A 22,050-nucleotide genomic window follows, 5' to 3' on the forward strand; every position below is an offset into this window, starting at 1 on the left:
TCATTGTTTAGATAGCTGTAATGCTTTGAGCATATCTTCTTGGAATCGCCTCTTCCAAGAAGGTGCGCTTGAAGATGTCACTCCAGTAACCAGAAATTCCAGTTCATATTAGATTTTTCCAGTCACTGTAAGAACAACCTGGCTTCTTAAGCAGTTGCGCAGCTTGCCAGAGACAGTGCGAGGTGAACAGCTGTTCCACAGGTAAGAATACTTATGCTGTACTTGTGTTGCAAATAGTAGTTTTCTGTCTTTGTACAGTTTAAAGTCCATTCAACAGCAAGTTAGTGAGGTTAATGCTCTTTATGAGTTCATACTTTGAATTCGCTGATTGTAAACGACTCACTTTCCTCCCTGGTGTGCTTGCACATGGGCATTTTTTCTCAGTGTTTAAATTCAACGATGTTTTTCTTGACATAAGCTTTGTGTTTGAATAGATTTTGACTTTATGTAGTGCATTTATAGAGGAATGGGCATAATAAGGATAGTTTTTAAAAAAAATTTGAAAGGTTGAGTTTCAGAGAGTGATACATTCTCATGTTATCATCTTCATCTTTTCAAAGGTTTGGTGTAAAAATGAAGCCAGGTATTGTATGAGATCTGGGAAACTTGATGGGTGGTTTTTGTTTTTGGTGCTGGCATTTCCTGGTGTTTTGTCAGCGCTTACGGTGTATTAGAAAACCTGTTTTTGCAGATGAGCACAGAAGGTTAATCTGACAAAGACAGAATCTAATGTACAAATCTGACACGTTTATTAACAGCTGATTTCGTCAGCTAGCTGGAATTAAAACTTTTCAGTTCTTACATATTTTGGTGGTATTCAGCAAAATATGTAAGAACATGCAAACATAGAACTGGAAATACAGATTTTTGTTAATAAGGCTAATCTTTAAGGTCACCTTTAAGCAAAAAACTACTAAACAGCCTTTTTGTTGCTCTCAGTTAGAGGCAGTTTGTTCTATGGACCTCCCAAAGCAGTGACAGAAGTAAGAGCTGGATACCTGCATAAGTCTCCTCCTCCAAAACTGATGACAACAGAGGTAATATAACCTGCTCAGTGATCCAGTAATTGTACTTATATTTGCAGTTCTTTGTGAAAAGTACAAAACATTGTTTAACCTTTTTTCTTTTTGCAGAAAGCATGGAAGAAACGTTTCTTTATCCTGTTCAAGCTCAGTGACACAGAATATCAGCTCAAGTACTTCAGAAGAGAGGACAAGGATAAGGCAGCTGGAGAAATAGACTTGTCACAGTAAGTTCTTGCATAACACTTTAGAAGCTCACCTTAAGCCATTAAGGTCTTTGAGAATGTAAACCAGCATACTTTTCTCTCCTTTGTTTTCCAACATATTCTTTCACCAACACAAATGTGTGTTGAACTTTTAAAATACCAAATCTAAAAATACAATTTCATGTACATACATGTTAGAATTTGAAGTGGCACGATGCAAATAGGGCAGCTCTGCTTTTGAGGGTTTAACTTTTTTCAATCCTCCATCAGGGTCTCACTGTTGCAAGTGAGTCCGCAGCATCAACCAAAATTGAACTGGATCCAGAAAAGCTTTAAATGCTCCCCTTCCTGTGTGCTCTTCATCAAGACTACGGAACGGGATTACTTCCTTGTCGGGGAGAACAGGTCAGTCAGCAGGGCTTTATGGGCTACATAAAGCTGGCATGCATTTTCTATATCCCAATTTATCATTCATCATTTATCATTTTATTACACTGTCCTGTAAAAGTTCTAGGCAAACCGCAGTGCAAATTGTCATGTGACGTTTTTCTGTTTCTTTTGTCTGTTGTGCCCAAGTACTGACTGCTGTTGTGTGTATGGACCCCTAGAATACAGAATTAAAAACAAAAACAAAAAAAGGAATCATAAATGCTTTTCAAAATAAACTACAGTCATTTTGTTATAACAATGTCTGACTCATCTGAAGTGTGGATAAAAGCAGCCAACTTTAATGGGTGTAACTTTTTCAAAAGAGATTTAAGAGATTAAGAGATGGTTTATATTGTTTTCTTTTTTTATTCTTGGGGGGGGGGGGGGGGGGGGGTTCCATAATATGTTCCTGTAAAAGTAAACTGCATTAATTTGAAAGTCAGCAATGGCAAAACCAAGACAACAGGCTTTAAATTACACTTTCTCACCTCCCTTCACACCCTAGTACTATTTTAGGAGGTTTGAACAATCAAAAAGACGCCATAATGCTGCTTTCCGGTTTAGTAACATCTATCATCTGGTGACGGCTTTGCTCAAACTAAATTGCCCATTTTTACTAAATTGTTATTATTTCCACTCTGCGTTTAGTTTTGGTATTGAATTTTAAATGAAACCCAGTAGTTGTCATTTGTGGAGCCTAAAAAGACCTTGATTGGTATCCTTTATTCTTCCAGCGACGATGCGGATGGCTGGTTCTCTGACCTGTTTGATGCAATGAAAAGCCGACCTCATCAACTCTCCTCTTCAGGGGTACATTTAACCTTTTTTTTCGTAAAAATAATAAATAAAATTTAATTATATGCAGTGTTTGCTTCTTGTGTCACTGACTTGGACCATCCTGCTCCTACAGGAGTTCCCTTATAAGCAGGCAACGATTGAGGTAAATACTCAGAATCTACTTGGCGATATCTACTCAACACATGCACAGCATCTGAGGAAAGCTTTGACATTTAAAAAAAAATACATTCACTTCACATGGAGTCAGTAGCTGGTTACCTCAGCTTAGTTAAGACTGTAAACAGCTTGCCAGCTAATAAAATCCACCTACCAGCAGCGATCCGAAGTATATCTTATTTGAAATCTGTATAAAAAAAATAAAAAGTCACATTTTTATTATCTGTCAAAGTATTTAATGGTTTACAGAAAGCCAGTAAGCTGTTCGTTCAACAAGTTAATCACCTGCAAACCCCTTTGTTTCCAGTCTTTGTGTTGAGATAAACAAGCTATACTACTTCTATGTTTGATCTCTAGAAAAGGAAGCAGATAACCTTAATATAAATATACCTCCTTCTATGACAAAAATAACAACAAAAAATCTCTTTTTTACAGGTAATTTCAAAACCACTCATCAGAAAAACGAATTCTTTCGCAGAGGTTGAAAAGGTTAGTCACCAAAAGCTCTGTGTTTATTTGGCTCATGCTTTCAAAACCAGAAAGCATCCAAATGCTAAATTATATCCTAATTTTTTTTTCTTTCTGAAATTTTCTTTGTTCTTCCAATCCACGCTTCTCAATTGCATAAAATATTTTTATGGGGTTTGTCTTGTCAGGACAATGCAAATGTTTGAATGTGTGTGTGTGTGTGTGTGTGTGTGTGTGTGTGTGTGTGTGTGTGTGTGTGTGTGTGTGTGTGTGTGTGTGTGATTTTACTTGTCAGGGATTCCTAAAAATCCGGTCAATGTCCGATCCGTCCTCAAACACTTTGGAGAATGTCACTGAAAAACCCGAGGTGCAACATCTTCACTTGACTTTTCGTAGATAGTAAACAAAATTACCTCTCTCCATTTGAGAAATAGACTTGACTGTATGCATTATTGCTTTGCATCTTACTCAACAGGAGCAAGTGGATCCTAAAAGACGCGCATCTGAGCCCGTGGAACCAATCTATGAAGTTCCAAGACCACAAAAAGTACAACTGGGATTAAAAATTATTTTCATTGCTAATTCTTTGGCCTGATCAATCATGTGTTTTCTCTATAAAATGACAAATAGAATATGTTCATGTTAGAGTTTTCCAAAGTCCAGGTTTGAAAAAAAAGCAACACAAAACCTAAAGATAAACAGTTTCATAGCATATTTGACAAATGATGAATCACATCTTTGATCAAAAGTACAGTGACTAAGACTTTTAGTAAAACCAATTTCTTTTTTCTTTTTTTAATTATGCACAGAATGTGAATAAAGATGGACCAACAAGTGGGAAACAACGCAACAGTGTGGAATCATTGTAAGTATTAATTAATGTTTCCATTGTCATACAGACTTCTTTAAAACTTGTCATAATGTTTGTTCTCATTTAGATATGAAACAATGAGTGGCTTCAGATATATTGAAGAATCAGCTCAGCCAGAGTAAGCATACAGAATCTTTTAAGATAATGACAATAATAATGATAGCTAACTGCTTATGGTTGCTGAAAATGTAACCGTACCAAATGCCTCTAGGGACCATGAAGTTGAGGACGTTAACAAAAGCACGCTGATGAGGACCGTCATTCAGACCTTTGACAAAATGAAGACACAGGTGTCCCCGCTGCCCCCGTTTGCTGAGGAGCCAGATGACGACAACAACAGGTAGCTCTCACGCAGTTAATGGTCCTATCTCTGTTTGGCTTGTTTACTTCAGTCTTCTATATCAGCACCCTGGAGCCCTTCGTGACATGTGTTGTGAGCACCCTACAAAAATAATAATCACAGGTAACTGTGGTGCCACGGGCACAAACACCTTGACAACAGCCAGACTTATTTTTAGCACACGGAGCTGTTTACACTCCAGGAAAAGGCAAGAATTTATAAAAGGCAGCGTTTCAGAGCCAGTTTAGCAACAAATGTGCTTGACAACATGAAACATATCTTCTTATCTTGGGAAAGAAGTTGTGTCTCAACACGCACTCTGCCTCTACACTTGGACTGAACATCTTTACTGATTCATTTACAGTTAGGCTATGAATGTGTGTTATGGCACAACTGAAAAAGGCCTGTATATCTCAGATTGGGTGAAACAGTTTAACATAATCTGTGTTATCTGTTCGTGAATCCAAAGGCGCTTTTAAACTAAACTTACTTGTGTGCATTGTCTACTGTTGATGTCTGTTACAGATTATTTATACAAATTAATGTTTTTAAAGTCATTTTGCTTCTTATGTAAAAGCTTCTTGGCTTGTGTACAATAAAAACATTGTGAAAAGGTCAACTCAGGTAGCTTGCCTGGTAAAGTGTCTCTTTTGTTCTGTCTTCCTGCCCTCACCCACAGCCGATCGCAACAGATTTTTTCTGTTAAAAAGGAGTTTTTTCTTCCCACTGTCGCCCAGTGCTTCCTTATAGGCGAGTCTATTTTATTTTTATTTTATTCTATATTATTTTACAGTCTTTAACTTACAGTATAAAGCGCCTTGAGGTGACTCTTATTGTTATTTTGCACTCTACAGACAGAATTCAATTAAACTGAATTTTGTCCTGTACAAACATTTTATGTTTTTTGCAGAGGATTGGGTTCCCTTTAATTCCTATACTGCAAATCACTCACTCGTCATGATGTCTTTCTTAATAAATAAAAAGGAATCCCATCAAACAATACAAGGTTTCATCATCATCCTATATTTAAAGCACTGACGACAAACTGTTTCTTTCTTGCATTCATGCGTCTCTGTTTAACAATGATGTTCTTTGTGCAGCGAGGCTAGAAGGAACTAAAAATTTTAAGTGCGTCAATCCGAGGTGGAGTCTGCAGTGCAAGTTTTAACCAATCAGATTGACCTTCCCACGCTGATCACCAGAGCAACAGACCGGTGTTTCTTGCCTATTGCAGTTTTTAGCCATTATCTCCTGCTGCTCTTTGCCTTACTAAAATTTCTGTGATGCTGACCTGTGTAGTAATTCTTCCATTTCACACCAATGTGGCTAACTGGTGTGCTGCAACACTGAAAAATTGCTTCTCTACTCCCTCTCTCTACAGTGTGGCATAAAAACTCCTTTCCTCCACTGCTTCTACATTTTGCCTTTTTGAATGTTTTGCCTCGTCCATGCTGCATTTATGACACATTTGGTCCTCTTTTTTGAGTAACTGCAAAAGACACTATCATGGGGGTAAATGTGGATGTCTGTCCATTCCAGACTTGCAATACAGTGCCAATGCCTGTTGTTGTATGCATGCAAAGTGTATGCAGCCAGACTACGCATTTACTAATATCTGGTGTTTTATTTCCTTATGCCATACAGTAAACACTGGTCTACAGATTTAAGCAGCAGCTCTAGTGACCGTGGTGCCATGTCCCCTGTTGAACTATCGGATGCATCTGAAAAAAATGACTCCAATGAGAGGTGAGATTAGACAGGAAGTTTTTTTTTTTTAATTCAGTTTCATAATAAGCAAACACAAAGTGCCAGTAGGTGTTACCCTGTATTAGGGATAAGTTGCTTTGCTTGACACATGGACATGGTAGCATTTTAAAACCCAACTATAGCAATGTCTGTCATATAAAAATAAAAAAGTTGTCACCACAGTCTGACTTAACCAGAATTGAATGCTGACATGTTAGACTGGTTGGTGTGGTTTCTGGAGGTTTCTACAAGAAGACGATGACAGCTTAAGCAGCCTTTCAAAACAAAACAACAATAAGTCATTGAAGTTTTAGCCAAGAATTTAAATAGGTTATGTGTAAGAGTCCTACCTGTTATCGTTTTCTTTTGTGTCTTCATGTCTATGCATGTCCCATGTCTCTATTTCAGTGACATCATGGTCTATGCTGAATGCTTTTTTTTTCTAATATGGGACCTTTTAATGCCTTTGTCTTACTTATTACCTTTCTCTTCCTGGCCTATATTTAGTGTGTGTGCTTCCCCTTTGCTTTTGTTGTTCACAGGTTGCGATCTTCCCCTCATTTCACTTATTGTTAACTAATTTGATTAAAACTGTGTATTTTTCATAATGTTTTTTGGGGGAAATTAGTACAATTAATGAGTACAATAATATAAATACGATTCAAGTTGTGAGGAAAGGTAGCTGGATGGTTAGATTTAGCTTTAGCTTTAGATGTACTTCTCTTACGGATACAAGATATAACACTCCCTAATAAAGCTTTTGTTGTCTTTTAATTTTCTCCCAAGTATTGACAGAGAGATTGATGTGAAAGACATGTATTTCAGAAGGCAGTGCGCACTAACTGAAGTAAATGGACAATCAAGTTATAAACGTGATATTAAAGCATGAAAGATCACCCAGTTTGAACTGATTTGAGTCATACCTTTAAAGATTTGATAGAACAGTGGATGTTGTTGTCTTTTGTCTTTCTTTCAAGCTCTGACCACAGCACAGAAGAGCGGGATATTATGGTGAAACAGGCAGACCTTAAAAACTACCTGACCCTAACAGAGGTGGATAGGAAGCCCAGGTGGGTTTATCAAAAATCAGGATGAAATCCAACAATCCTCAAACTGAAAATGTATTCACATAGGACTGCTTTGAGTCAGATAACTGAGAAGCCTGGTCTAAATGGAAGATGTAGTTTCAAATGTTTGACTAAATGCTTTCCAACTTATTAATATTTATGGAAACACAAAAATCTCAGACATTTGTGTCATATTTACTCAGGTCTGTTGATCAGGTTTTGTTTAATCCTGTGTATCACTGGCAAAGCTGGCCACAGTTACTTGTGCTTTTACAGCTGACGAGGCTTAATATTGTTTATTCATGGCATGTTTGAATTTATTAGGCTATTTCTAGGCTATTCTTTCTTATGTCAGTTTAATTGCTTTTCTCTGATATGTTTGTGCTGATATTTTGCATGCCACTATGCATAGTGGCGGTCTCATCTGTTCATCCAACATTTAACATGCTAACTGAGACCTGTAGAATCTCAGATGTAGATCTTGTGTTTTTTGTCATTTCTTGGAGTGAATTTGCTTGGACATCCACTCCTTAGAAGACTGAGGCATTGCGTTAACACACAAATGCTCATGAAAACTGCCAAAGCTGCTTTCATAACATGCTCAGACTTGCTGATGATCAAGTGCATACGATTATAAGCACCTGGCCTCTAATGAAATGAAATGAAATGCCCATGGAAGCAGTAAGCATGCACTTTAAAGGACTGTATACAGTCCTGTGAAAACCTTCTTTTTCTGCAGTATGCTAAATAGAAGAGCCAGAAGCTACAGAGTGCTTGGAAAACTGAAACCTCTCTTTGTGTATGTGTGTCAGTGTGTCTGGGTGGATGGGACAGCCACAGACCGTGTGTCTGTTCCACAAAGGCGACCAGATTCTGGCAGTTAATGACCTGCAGGTCAGCACTGTGGAGGAGTTCACCATGTTTATCGGCAAGTCACTCAAGAATGAGGTATGCTCATAACTTGCAACCAACCAAATGACAACGCACTAACAGATTATAAGAGTCGATGATATAGATGTGTTAATTCATGCATGCATTCAGTCTATCTGAAAAGCAAATCTGCTTTCAGGTGAAAGTGACCCTCCTGCGTCAACCTAGAAACCAGCAGCTGCACCTGCCAAACTTCACCTGCACTGATTGGCAAAATGCTAATTAGAAATGAGAAATTTCATTCTTCTACAAGCCAGCATGTGTTTATATGACCTGTGCTGACCACTTATAATAGCTGACAGTATTTTCCCTTCCCTTGCTTTTTTTGTTTTTTGTTTTCTTTTTAAATCTGTCACCAGTTTACTCAACAAATGAAGGATGAAAATGATTTTGCACCTTGCATAAACCATATTTGTGACCAGATAGATGTGATCTTCTTTTGGACAAGTACTCAGTGTATGTTTCAGTGCTTGTTTAATTAACTGCAGATCAGAGGAAACTGTCAAAAGTTACCAAAGAAGGAAACAAAAGGCAGACATTAGGCAGAAAAATAGTTCCTCATGCTGCATTAACGGTGCCTTTTCCCTGATGTCAGGCTGATGTCAGTGTCTGCAAGATATTAAATTGTACATGACATGTTGTGAAGAAATGGTGTAAATATGCAGATGAAAGTAAATATTGAGCCTATTCAAATGTCTTCAAGTACAATGTCAAGTACGTTTTCCTAACATAACCTAAACAATTGTGTGTTTTCAATTGTAAGATCACCAGAGGCACCAGCTAACAGATTTAACCTAAAAAGTTACGGTTGAGTTCTTTTTGACAAAGTTATATATTTTATGTATTTTGAAAATATACACGTGTGCATTTAAAGTATTAAAATCCCATTTTATTATATTCCTGCAGCTTAGGAAAGACAGATATCTAATGTGAATGCTATCACCAAGGGATGCTGATAAATCTCTGGTTTACCTTGTAACCACTGAAGTCTGGTGATTGAGAGCAGAGTGTCACAAAATGTCCGGAGGCCGAGTACCAAAATCAAACCCACGTGCAGAGAACCCAAAGTTGAGGCAGAGGAAAGGGTTTAACAAAGTTTTATTAGCTAGCACAAGGATGATGTTTACAATGGCACTTGACTTAAGGCTTGACACATGGGGCGTGGCGGTCTTGGCTAGGAGAGAGGGATAAAGCAAGGGGACAGGTCCAAGAAAGCAACAGCAGCTGGCTGGTGATTAGGTACGCACTGGAAGAGAGGAGAGCAGTGTTAAAGCAGTAGCCAATGTGGAGTTCTGGAGAGGGTGGAAGCTATGGAAACTGTGCAGGTGGGAGATGGAAACGTTGAAGGAGAGGTGGTGCGGTCCGTGTGGGTTTGGTGGTGTGTGGCAGCTGTCCTGAGCGGTGAAGGTCCCGTGGTAGTGTAAGGGCAGGAGGGCAGGCAGGTGAGGCAAGGAGATGATTCTGAAAGCAGGCGGGTTAACCAGATTTCCAGGATAAATTATTCAGTGTGATGGAATTCCCAGGAGCAACTAGAACACAAGATTGCAAGGTTAGTAGAGCACTTGAGAATCATAGACATGAAGCGTGAGGCCTGGTTACCAACATGGGGTTGTTGAGGAACTGGCGAGGAAGCAGTGTCAGCAAGCAGCTTAAATCTCCAACCTAATTGCCTCAATCAGCTCCAGGTGAGGGAGGCTGTAGGCCCTGCCCATGGGTGGATACCAGGGAGACCCAGACCTTCAGCAGAATTTTACAGTCACACACCCGGACCATGACACAGAGAATCTTTGTATGTATGCAGTGATTACATGAGTGCACAAATAAAATGCTGGCATACATTATTTTTTTCTGTTTGGCTTCTTTTTTTTACGCAAGGATTCCTTGATAGTAAGTCAAAGCAAGTAGGAGATGAACAATGAAGAGACCATTAACTGATGTCCTCAGCACCTCGGGGAACATTAATATGTAGACAGAATCGTGTTGCTTCACCTATTTGTGCTGTTTTGAGACATGTAGTAGTGACTCAAATAACTGAGGACACTTGCACACTTTACTTTGTAGGAACTGTACTTTGTACTTGGTTGTAATGTTTTTTGTATTGTGCCAAATAACCAGCGCTGTTCCAGGTAAAAGTCCAGCATTAAATGGACTCTATCTGCAAGGCCTGGTCCCTTGAACTGCTGCAAACCAGTTTGTTCGGAATCGATTCATTCTTTCATTTTTTTTACGCAAAATACTGTTTGAATGTGGCAGCAGAAATTGAGACTCATCAGACCAGGTAATATTTTTCTAATCTTTGGTTGTCCAGTTTTAGTGAGCATGGTTAAACTGTTTCTTCAGTTTCCTGTTATCTAACAGGAGATGTCCCTGGTGAGGTCTTCTGCTGCTGTAGCCCATCTGCCTCGAGGTTTGAATGTTACTTAAATCACCTTTCTTCTCAGTTTGAACTTCAGCAGGTCATCTCCACCATGTCTACATGGTGGGGATGAAATGCCTAATATGTATATATCTATATATAGACATCCATCTCTCTCTCTCTCTCTCTCTCTCTCTCATATATATATATATATATATATATATATATATATATATATATATATATATATTGGCCAAAAACTAACATAAGTGGTTAAATTTAAAAGCTGTGAATTAATATTCCAAGCAGCTCTTCTGAGTGCTTTTATGCAAAGAGGTGATGTGGAAACCAAATTCCTAGATTAACCTCCTAAGACCCAAACTCTTCTATGGCATGCATTTTTTAATTTCTCTTTGATATTTGGGCATATTGGGACCCAATGAATGTAAAAACAAAGAATCAGCAGATTTGTTTGTTGTTTTTTTTACCTGATTTGAGGATATTCGTTTTAAATTTTGATGGAACAGTGGCAGTATAATGTCCTTGTAAGTGGATATCAGGCCCTTGTAGAGCAAAATTTAGTATTTTGGTCTAGACAACCCAAAATGTGATGTCCACATATGTGGACGCCAGATCCTAGGAGGTTAAAATTGTATAAATAAATTGCACCCTGCAGTGTGCTACACGGTGTTTCTCACATGGTGGAATCTACAGGACACATTTCTGAAGTGCAGAATTCAGCTTTTGTTTTTTTCCTTTTCTCTCCTCCTACTCTAGTATCTGATGCTCAAAATACACACGCACATGAACCCTGAAACACCTTAACACATGATAGGACAGATGGTTTAACTTAAGGACGAACAAAAAAAAGATCAAAAACCATCTCTGTACTGTATGAGATGGCTTACACTCACCTGGCATTCCCTCCTAACACACTGTAAGGGGCTGCAGAGGTTCATCAGTATGAATCACAACATAAGATTCAGCAATGAATATCCACATGTTGAACCTTCCAAACTGACCATGTAAAGTTAGCAAATTAGCCAAATTAGCTATTATCAATATAATACTTAGAGTCATAATATATCTTATAAACCTATAAGCTTTGGTGTGCTCTTCTAGGTGCTTTTATGTAGATTAGGGAATAAAACAGATTGTTTAAAAAAGGCAATAGAAATATCAAATATTATTAAATATAGAGCGATTAGAGAGAAAAGTTTATGGTATTGTTGCAAAGAAATAAAAACACGGTAGCAATGTTATTTTAAAATATTTATTTCTTCAGCATAAAACTTTGATCATGTACAAAAAAAAAAAAAAAAAAAAAAAATCACAATAAACAAAAAAAAGTGCGCAGTTTCAGAGCAGCACCTGCAGCATATCAAATGAATGAAATGGTAAAAGAGTCTGGATGACCCTGGTCCAATTGTAAGTTTAATACATACAGAGTTTTTCCTAATTCAGGTCTAAAAATCACAACCGCTTCCTCTAAATTTAAATGTAAAGTTAATCAAACAAATAGCGTTAAAATAAACCAGTCCATGCAACGCTTCAAGTATCGCATACTATTAGGGTGTTCCTTTAGCACCAACAGGCAGCTGGAAGTCTCTGTTTATTCTTAACTTCCATGAGCCACTCACTGAAACACTTCTCCATCGCCTTCCTGTTGGCCCAGCTGCCATTGTTAACTGTAGGGATGATCTTGAGGGGCTGGAGCCATTGGACAAACTGCTTCAACTCAAGAAAGCTGCTGTGTTCACTATAGGGGATACCTGTCAGACAAACAGATGGGTTGATATCATCATAAACCGACAGCTCTTTAAAAAGCAATTAGCTAATTTGAAAGTTTTACTTTTCCTTTGGGAAATTTTTAGAGTTTAGTCAATTCAGAGGGAAACTGGCTTGCAGTAAACAACGCTGGAGACAGATGCTAAACACACAGGGAAGTCCATCAGGCAAGCAAAAGGGCAAAGCTTTGAAAGCCGGACCAGATGCTCAATGAAGATGTCCACAGGCTCAGACTGTTCCCCTCTAAGGGACAAGGCAGAATTATTATATTATTCAGTTTTCAGTTCATACACAAAATAAAAACCTAGCTTGGAACCAATGCAGAAAGCAGATGCCTCGTGTTTATTCACATTTTAGCCCTTGACAAATTTTATGTGCTCCTCTGCTTTAAACAAGTCTAGCTAGAAAAAGGAAAAGAAAAAAAAGCCTATTTATGGATAAAGTCAGTCCGTTTCCACATGCAGAGAACATTTGCAGCAAATGGCGGCATATGGCAGGGAAGAGCAAGAAGGAGGAGATAAACACGGCAGAGAGAGAGAGGGAGAGTGCAAATTGGCTTCCGCCTGAGTGACACACAAACTGCTGAGAAGGAAGAAAATATATGTGAGTGTGCACCCCAGAAGCCTCTAGCTGGTGATTGGAGGTTACGAGCCAGATGGCTGATGCTTCTGATGGATCTATTCAGAACATGAAACGGGGGTTAGGAAGAAAAACTGGCTAAATCTGCAATTGAAAAATCAAGTCATGGCCCAAATTTAGAACTGGGGTTTAATGCTAGACTAGGAAGTGTTGTCTACAGAGGAGATCCACGACCCCAGGGCACTGACGTTATGTATCCTGTTGCCACCAAGCCAGAGCAGTCTGAAACAAAGCCATGGTCTATTGTGATTCTGTAAGACTTGTTTCAGGCTTTACCAAAAGAGGGAGCTGTAGGCTAAATACAACAATATTAACAACACTCAAATTTTGTTGTGGGATAATACTCTTATATATGACACTTCTTTTTCCTCTCCAAAAACTAGAAGAAGAAAAAAGGCTTTGTGCATACCATATATGGTGATGTTGCCACTTTTCTGAGGCTGAATGTCTTCCACTGATTCTATCTGCTGACTGAAGGTCCAGCCGGTAGGTTTGAAGGCCACCAGCTGATCATACTGACGAGAGAAGCGTGCCAGGTGATCCTGCAGTTTCTGGAAAGAGAAGGTAAAAAGGGAGGGGAAAAAGGACATCTTAAAAGAGCTGCATTGTCGGGGGTTTTCCTGCCTCAGCATGGGCCTGGTGGAGTAAGAACCATATGCGTGACTGTGTTAGCTTATCTAGAAGAAATCTGTGCATTTTCTCGTCATTCCCGATCATTTCACGAATAAACTGTGTATTGAGTATTTTTAACTCAAAAAAGCAACATTTATAAATATAATAATTTGATTACAGTGTTGCTAATTTCTGCAAAACCAGTCATACTCTGAAGATGCTATCAAGTTCTCTCAATGCTTTATCTATCGCAACCACTTTGCTTCTTTGTTTTCTTCTCTAAAAGTCACCAAAAAAAAGTTGTTTCCCACCAGTCTTTGTATAAACTCATAATGCTGTAGTTTAATCTCACACATGTACAGTGGGGCAAAAAAGTATTTAGTCAGCCACCGATTGTGCAAGTTCCCCCACTTAAAATGATGACAGAGGTCAGTAATTTGCACCAGAGGTACACTTCAACTGTGAGAGACAGAATGTGGAAAAAAAAAAATCCATGAATTCACATGGTAGGATTTGTAAAGAATTTATTCGTAAATCAGGGTGGAAAATAAGTATTTGGTCACCTCAAACAAGGAAAATCCCTGGCTCTCACAGACCTGTAACGTCTTCTGTAAGAAGCTTTTCTGTCCCCCACTCGTTACCTGTATGAATGGCACCTGTTTGACCTCATCATCTGTATAAAAGACACCTGTCCACAGCCTCAACCAGTCAGACTCCAAACTCCGCCATGGCCAAGACCAAAGAGCTTTCGAAGGACACCAGGAAAATAATTGTAGACCTGCACCAGACTGGGAAGAGTGAATCTACAATAGGCAAGCAGCTTGGTGTGAAAAAAATCAACTGTGGGAGCAATCATCAGAAAATGGAAGACATACAAGACCACTGATAATCTCCCTCGATCTGGGGCTCCACGCAAGATCTCATCCCGTGGGGTCAAAATGATCATGAGAACGGTAAGCAAAGATCCCAGAACCACACGGGGGGACCTGGTGAATGACCTGCAGAGAGCTGGGACCAAAGTAACAAAGGTCACCATCAGTAACACACTACAACGGCAGGGAATCAAATCCCGCAGTGCCAGACGTGTTCCGCTGCTGAAGCCAGTGCATGTCCAGGCCCGTCTGAAGTTTACCAGAGAGCACATGGATGATACAGCAGAGGATTGGGAGAATGTCATGTGGTCAGATGAAACCAAAGTAGAACTTTTTGGTATAAACTCAACTCGTCGTGTTTGGAGGAAGAAGAATACTGAGTTGCATCCCAAGAACACCATACCTACTGTGAAGCATGGGGGTGGAAACATCATGCTATGGGGCTGTTTTTCTGCCAAGGGGACAGGACGACTGATCCGTGTTAAGGACAGAATGAATGGGGCCAAATATCGTGAGATTTTGAGCCAAAACCTCCTTCCATCAGTGAGAACTTTGAAGATGAAATGAGGCTGGGTCTTCCAACATGACAATGATCCAAAACACACCGCCCGGGCAACAAAGGAGTGGCTCCGTAAGAAGCATTTGAAAGTCCTGGAGTGGCCTAGCCAGTCTCCAGACCTCAACCCCATAGAAAATCTGTGGCGGGAGTTGAAAGTCCGTGTTGCTCGGCGACAGCCCCAAAACATCACTGCTCTTGAGAAGATCTGCATGGAGGAATGGGCCAAAATACCAGCTACTGTGTGTGCAAACCTGGTAAAGACCTATAGTAAACGTTTGACCTCTGTTATTGCCAACAAAGGTTATGTTACAAAGTGTTGAGTTGTATTTTTGTTATTGACCAAATACTTATTTTCCACCCTGATTTACGAATAAATTCTTTACAAATTCTACCATGTGAATTCATGGATTTTTTTTTCCACATTCTGTCTCTCACAGTTGAAGTGTACCTCTGGTGCAAATTACTGACCTCTGTCATCATTTTAAGTGGGGGAACTTGCACAATCGGTGGCTGACTAAATACTTTTTTGCCCCACTGTATTTTAGTGTCTCTTTACCTCGTGATATGAGCTCCTCCGAACATTGCTCATTAAGGAGAATAAAGCAGATATGAAAAGCTACATCTATTCTCACCTCTGTGACCTACCTGTGGTAATATTTAAACACCAGTTCTCCAAGAAAGATACGTTTTTTACAAAAACATGACGATTTTCTGACCATTTTGTTGCTGCTGGTGTTCACATTTGGACTTAATGTGTGTTGCTAACATGGCTCATATGCCATAATTAAAACGTGCATTGTAAATCTGCTCTTTGTTGTATAAATATGAACTTAAAATATTAAGAATGGTGGGACTTTGGGAAAATAAGTCATGAAAAATGCACCTACTCTGAAGGACAGCTGCATCATGGGCAGCACGTGGACCTGGGCTGCCTTCCAGTCGGTGGTTAGACGCCCTTTGATTTGCTCCGACTCCAGACAGCACATGGTGTTGTACTTGTCTCTAGAGAGGCAAACTTTAGACCCCAGAACCTCCGCCAGCGCTGCAAATGAAGCAGAACGAGGTCTGTGTGAGAATGAAAACTGCAGGAAAACAGTGGATTTTAGTTTTCACCAACATTACTGAAACAAACTCTTCAAACTCAACAGGCCTTTATTAAAAAAACAAAACAGAAAACAACTGACTGGCTAAATATGGCACTCCCTGGCCTGTAAAGTGTTTGCTGTATGTGTACAAATACTTTTGTGGAATAACAGAAGGACAAAAAGGATGAGTGAAGTGCTACAGTCAATTAAATTAGCCGTCTGCTTTTGTCTCCACTTCATGCAGCGCTTGTTGAAGCAGCTGTGATTAAAGAATGAATGCATGCAGTTTCCCCTTCTGTCAGTTAAACACTGTTTTTTCAGTTTTTCATTGTACTAAAGTGCTTCAAACTATCGTCCATGTATCACAAGGGAACACTTTGCCTCCACTTGAAGACAATGCACTGTGAGGGGCTCCATTTTTTAAACAATGATGCTCCTATTTCAATATAGAAGAAATACCAGATGAACTTCTAATAGGACAGGTCAGCCACACACAGAAAACTACAGGGGGAAAACTATCCTACTATTAGGTTTAGAAACCATTTTGCTTTGTGTATTCTCAGAATGAAATCAAGCAGTATTTAGAAAACCCATCTTCATATTTATTTTAAGTATAACTACTGTTACTAAGAGGTGGATAGAAAACATAGTTCTTTCTGTATTTATACATTTAGGTCAGCCATGTCTCTCATGCCGAGATATCCGATTATAACTGACTTTCTGATTTTTAAAGGAGTAAAAAAATGCACCATACAGCTCGAAAACAAACAAACAATAAAAAAGCACATACCCAAAAAGACCTTCTCTTTCCCCACCGAGTACGACCCGCACACCACAAGTGTACGTGGGTTGAGTGTCACCAATTCAAATGCAGTGCTGGCTGCAAAGTTGATGACTTCTTGCTGCCTGGGGAAGGTGTACTCAGGGCTGCAGTAGCTAAAGAGATATAAGAGGTCACACTGAAAAATCTGAGTTTCACTGCTGGAGTTGTGCTCAGTTTACCAAAATCAGAGAGAAAGAAAGCGGTCGTCATTACCGGGAGTTGCTATTTATAGCAACAAGTTAAAATGATGAAACTGAAGGGTACTTACGTGGTATCCAAATAGAGTGTCTGTATCCTGCAGCTGAGTAGCTCAGGGTAGGTTTCCATTGAGGGGTCAGCTCTGAAGTCTCCGGTGTGAAGAACCGTCTGTCCATCGGGCAAGAAGAACAACAGCATTGCAGCACCTGGACAACTGAAAGAACAGATAAGGATACAAAAGAGAAGTTTTAATCAAATTTAGCCAGTTTTCATTGTGAGAAATTCATTTAACTCTCCAGGGAAATATTACGAGGAGTAAATAGAGTCATTAAGTAGAAACTATGTAGCACAACTGTAAAAGATGTGTTCTACATTCAAAAGAATGTATTCCCAGTAACATAATGAATAGGCTATTAGCTTGGTTGTGTCTGAATATACTTCAAAGTGCCTCAATTTATCCTTTTATGACAATTTTAATATAAAGAAAGTGGCTACGGTAGAAACTTTTGTATCTGCTCCCGAATGCATAAATGCATGTTTTTTAGTTTGCTAATAGCGGTGCATATGTTATAAGTGACTCATTGTGTCCTTCTCTGCCCACAGTGTTTTGAGAGCCATTTCTCTGGGTTTCAGAAAGATCATATGGGAAAATACCAGGTCAAGTTTTAATGCATGCTGGTGAAGAGCCCATTAACCTCAGCTGCAAATCTAAAACAGTATTTAAATCTCAAAGACAGAAAATCAACCTTCTGGTGATAAACCAGCAGAATCTGATCAGCATGAAATCAGCAGCGTGACAAAGAAGCTCTCATGTGTCACAAAACAGCGTCACCAGTACAGATCCCTGCTGATGTCACAGATGACTCACTGGTTAGCGTCTAGGAGGATGACCCGGACCCCCTCCACAGTGACTTCAGTATTCATGGGGAGGATGTGGACGTGCTGCTCGGCCACCCTCAGTTTGCTCTTCACCAGGTTCCCTGTAATCTAATCAGGAGACACAGCTGAGAGTGAACAAATCTCTGCAGTTTACAGTGATGATCAAGTTTCAAACAATCTCAGCTATCCGGAGTAATTCACCCCCCCGCCTCCCAAACCCTGGCCTTGAAATCTTATTTACACAATCTACTTTCTAATTACCCTCTGTGACTATGATCAAACTTTTCTGGGCTGTGATCCACCTGGCGCCCACGCTCAATGTCTGTGGCCTAGCAAACGGAGTCCCAACAAGTACTTATAAGTCTGTTTTTAGCCTAATCCCCAGAAAACACACACACACACCACTGTGATAAACCTGACCCACTTGATTGAAGAACTCCCAACATCTCTAGTCTCTTGACTTTTATATTATTTCAAGTTCATGCCTCATATCATACCTGATATTATATATTGTTAAGTCGTAGCTATTTGAACCAAAAATAAGCAATAAAGTCTGAGCTAAAGATTTTACACTTGTTTAACTGCAAACTTCAGTTTATTTAGATAATTCTCTACATTTAACGCACCTTCACTGATATAGCTTTTCCACAGTAACAACAAAGGGGATGGCAAACAACTGGGCCCCAGATAAACTTATTTTACTGCACATCAAATGTTGTATTACTGTGTCCAAAAGAAGAAGTAAAAACTCCCACAAAGGTCTTCGAATTTTAATTGACTCAACTGTGATCAGAGCCATTTGAATTTTGGTATTCATAGCTGCCAAACACAAGCCGCTTTTTCCATTAATGTGAGTCAAAGCAGTGCAGAGAGATAACAAATGGATCAAGTACTTCCTCTATGAATTCTGTGGAAGTGAGGAAGCTTTTTAATGAGTTGAAAGTAAGTAGGATTTCTGGCGGCAGAGAGGGGTGGTGGTGGTGGTGGTGGTGGGGGGTTATATCATTTTCAAATAAGTGAATCGCTTCCATACCACTGAAGGAGAAATACATAAACGGACAAAATGTCAGCCTTTTGCTGAGATGGTGTTGGATATAGTTTCAACAGTGGACTCAAAGCAAGGATAATATCCATCACTCTGACTGTTTTGTATCATAGAAAAACAGCAACTGTCTTATGCAAAACCATGCATATAATAAATCAGATTCTGATTTCCTGCACAACATAAGCAAGGATATATTCATGAGAAGACAGACATCTCTACACCCAATATTTTCATAGCTGGGTACCTCACGGACAATCAGGGTGGTGAGAGAACATGTAAATGTGTTTTAAGGGTGAACTGTCCCTGCCACTCGGTGATCCAGTACCAAATAAAAACAAAACTAAGCTAATTATTTCATCAAAACTACAGATTGACTTACTCTGTTGCAGTAGATGGGAACAGTGGAAGTCTTGGTCAAGCCTCCGTAGTGGTCTGAGTGGAAGTGAGTAAGGAAGTAGGCTGTGATGCCCTCGATCTGTCCATATCTAAAGGCATCAATGGCAAACTTTGTGCCTGGGGAAAGTTTTTTGCATAAGATTAGAAATTAAATAATAATTAATGTTTAAATTTACACAGCAAGAAGAAATGTACATTTGCTTACTAACCTGGGATTTTCTTATAGAAAGGGCAACGGGGCAGTTGTACTTCTCCATCAGCATTGACTCTGTTCCTCCACCTCCTCCTCCCTGTGGCCCCACTCCTCCCCCAGACTTCTCCCTGTCCATCTACTGATGGGTTAATGGTTTCTGTGGCCTGTGGCGTATCTGCAGGTGTGTCAGCTTTATTTTTTCTCTGCCGGTCTCTTCTTTGCCGTCTCTGTCCCGAGCTCTTTCCAGCCGTTGGAGTAGACGAAGCGTTGAGGTCATTTGGTGCACTTTCTGCTTCTTTCTCCTTCTCCCTCAGTGGTTTGAGGCCAAAAAACACCCCGATGTCAGTTTGTTTGAGACCGGAGACCTGACCAGCTTTGCTGTGGCCCTTCTGAGGGGGCATGGCTTGAGATCGTTGGACAATGGAAGTTTGAGATGAAGGCACTTGAAGAGAAGCTGGTTGCTCTGTTTGAATAATGCTGTTTGAGTTTTGGGAGTGTGAGTTATCTGAGTTCAGAAGAGTGTCTCTCAGACGCTCTAAGACAATACTCTGCGGAGACTGAATACTAGTCTTACTGATTTCAGAAGCTTCTTTTCCACCTGAGGAAACAGCTCTGTTCTCAGCAGCTAACTGATTACTGGGTGCTAATGAGGAAACTGCACCCAGCTGCGTGTTTGTAGAAGGCAGTTTCTTTCCTTGCACATTGCTGCCTTCTGAATTGCTGTTTATAAAGTCAGTGAGGAGCTCATCTTCACTGGAGAAGCCGTCACTGAACAGCGTCATCGAGTCTTCATGCTCATTTTGAATTGCACTGTCATTAAAAAGAGATTTTCTACACTCTGTAGTGTTGATTTCAGTCTCTGCAGGGAACTCAGAAAGAGGAGAGTAGGATATCATGTCATCATTTTCCAAAGAATCCTCACTTCTGTGTAAATCTTCACTAGCATGCTGTCCACTATTTTCCATAACAGGGATGGATAAATCCCCTTTATTACTTTCTTGAGAAGCAGTGACAGAGTTTTGGCCTTTAGTAGATGATGACCAGCCTTTCTTTTTCTTAAAATCCTCTGGTCCAGGAGAACGCAGGAGCAGAAGGCCATTTGTAAGTTTTGACTGAGGTGTTCCGGTGTGACGTTGGTGAAGTGAGGAGCTAGGACTGGATAATGCAAGAGGAGTTAGAGCCCCTTGCTGTGAAGTCTCTAAAATAGACCCCTGATTTTTTATCAGCCCTGGAAAACAATCCAGGCTGGTCTCAGCCTGTTGGGACAGACTGAGGAGGGCTGTGCCGCTGCTGGCTCGACTGTGGGCCAGAAGTGTGTGGTTGAATTTCTTGTAATGGTTTGGAATGGTGGAGGAGCACCGAAGACCATCTGGACATTCTGTATGAACAGATAAAAAAACAGTGCCTGCACTCATTAGAGCAGGGTTACAAGAGGATGATATTTAGCACTTTACCAACTGCGCTACTCTAAACTAAACTAAACTGATGATATATACTATAAAGGTATCTTATCAGCCTGCTGTTTGAGATAAACACAACTGAGCTAAGTGCATAGAATCAGTGCTACACTGTCAGTGCACATTTCTTTTAATCCCTAATCCTGAGCTGTTAGGCTATGTAGAAACTTCCTTTCTACCATCACAATGCATTATGGGAAATTAAGGACCTTTTGTTAGAGGAGACTTCTTTATCCTGCAGACCTGTGAACATTCATTCACTGAGATCGAGGGAAAGCTGAGATGGTTTGGATTATTATGTACCTGAATGGCTGCTGTGAATGACATTAGGCTTATCTGAAGCTGTGATTTGGTATCAAGTGTAACTTTAAGATGTGTGATGAGTATGGATGTCTGTACCTGTGCACGTATCCCTGGGAGTGTCAATACATTCAGCCACGTGCCATCTTTGGGACTGCACAACCAAAATGAAGAATGGCATCTGACAGATGGGGCAGAAGTCTTCAGGGGATGGGCCCTCGGCTGCAGCATTGTCACTTTGATTAGTTTCTTTTGTGGGAGATCTCTTTGAGTTGAGCTCCTGTGCATTTAAGCTTAAGTTACAGTCGTCTGTTATTCCAGCTGTAGCACTGACTTCACTTTCTGCCGCTTTGGCTTTTGCGTTCCTGTCTTGTGGCTTGATTGAGAGAGAAGATGCGTCTTTCTTGGAGGATTTCCTGAAAGTGCATTTTCTTTTAGTGTTTTTAGGTGGCGATTCGTGCCTCTTCTTTTTCTTGCCAAGAGGTTTATAGTTCCAGATGTCATTTTCATTTTCCTTCTGTGACATTTGCAGCAAAATAAAGCGTAACGTGCCCGACGTTACCTCGAAACCATTGTTATTACACAAGGACTGGTGTTTGGTAACATTCCGCGATCACAGCAAGTTAACGGCTACTGACAACTTCCTTATATATTATATAATACACTGCGGATATTTATTACTGATAAACAGCTGAACCTCATTATTTAACAACGAAATGGAGAAATTTTCCTTCTTGACACACCGTTTACTAACATGTCAGCAGCAGGACTTACCGCCACTATGCTACAATGAATGGAGTAAAAACAACCAGGAA

The 22,050-nt window shown here is 39.9% G+C and overlaps 2 protein-coding genes across 3 annotated transcripts; one reads left to right on the forward strand and one right to left on the reverse strand.

Moving 5' to 3' along the window:
- Positions 1–115: 115 nt before the first annotated feature.
- Positions 116–9,874, forward strand: LOC146512683 (pleckstrin homology domain-containing family S member 1-like). 2 transcript variants are annotated; one of them, XM_085170133.1, is made up of 17 exons: positions 116–201; positions 561–583; positions 940–1,037; positions 1,134–1,249; positions 1,499–1,633; positions 2,392–2,467; positions 2,568–2,597; positions 3,047–3,100; positions 3,375–3,446; positions 3,555–3,626; positions 3,889–3,944; positions 4,018–4,068; positions 4,162–4,290; positions 5,935–6,036; positions 7,014–7,106; positions 7,916–8,051; positions 8,173–9,874. In XM_085170133.1, exons 2-17 carry the CDS (start codon positions 574–576, stop codon positions 8,257–8,259), a joined length of 1,317 nt encoding a protein of 438 aa, XP_085026259.1. In that variant the 5' UTR covers positions 116–201; positions 561–573; the 3' UTR covers positions 8,260–9,874. The 2 variants fall into 2 exon arrangements, with proteins under 2 accessions (XP_085026259.1, XP_085026258.1); XM_085170132.1 differs by lacking the exon at positions 116–201 and having other exon boundaries at positions 208–583.
- A 1,791-nt stretch (positions 9,875–11,665) lies between these two features.
- Positions 11,666–22,004, reverse strand: dclre1a (DNA cross-link repair 1A (PSO2 homolog, S. cerevisiae)). The gene is made up of 9 exons (XM_085170189.1): positions 21,335–22,004; positions 19,495–20,856; positions 19,269–19,402; positions 17,834–17,952; positions 17,036–17,179; positions 16,735–16,880; positions 15,747–15,901; positions 13,226–13,367; positions 11,666–12,161 (listed from the first exon to the last, which is right to left on the reverse strand). The coding sequence occupies exons 1-9, from the start codon at positions 21,759–21,761 to the stop codon at positions 11,971–11,973; spliced, it is 2,820 nt and encodes a 939-aa protein (XP_085026315.1). The 5' UTR covers positions 21,762–22,004; the 3' UTR covers positions 11,666–11,970.
- Between the last annotated feature and the right edge of the window lie 46 nt (positions 22,005–22,050).

This window comes from Neolamprologus multifasciatus, chromosome 8 (assembly GCF_963576455.1).
Source record: "Neolamprologus multifasciatus chromosome 8, fNeoMul1.2, whole genome shotgun sequence".
Taxonomy (NCBI): domain Eukaryota; kingdom Metazoa; phylum Chordata; class Actinopteri; order Cichliformes; family Cichlidae; genus Neolamprologus; species Neolamprologus multifasciatus.

Coding starts and splice junctions, on each gene's coding strand:
- LOC146512683 (XM_085170132.1), top strand. CDS start 535: ATGTTATCATCTTCATCTTTTCAAAGGTTTGGTGTAAAAATGAAGCCA. Junction 3,101..3,374: donor CTTTCGCAGAGGTTGAAAAG/GTTAGTCACCAA, acceptor TTTACTTGTCAG/GGATTCCTAAAAATCCGGTC. Junction 4,069..4,161: donor GAAGAATCAGCTCAGCCAGA/GTAAGCATACAG, acceptor AAATGCCTCTAG/GGACCATGAAGTTGAGGACG.
- dclre1a (XM_085170189.1), bottom strand. CDS start 21,761: ATGTCACAGAAGGAAAATGAAAATGACATCTGGAACTATAAACCTCTT. Junction 20,857..21,334: donor TCCCAGGGATACGTGCACAG/GTACAGACATCC, acceptor CTGTTCATACAG/AATGTCCAGATGGTCTTCGG. Junction 19,403..19,494: donor TTTCTATAAGAAAATCCCAG/GTTAGTAAGCAA, acceptor AACTTTCCCCAG/GCACAAAGTTTGCCATTGAT.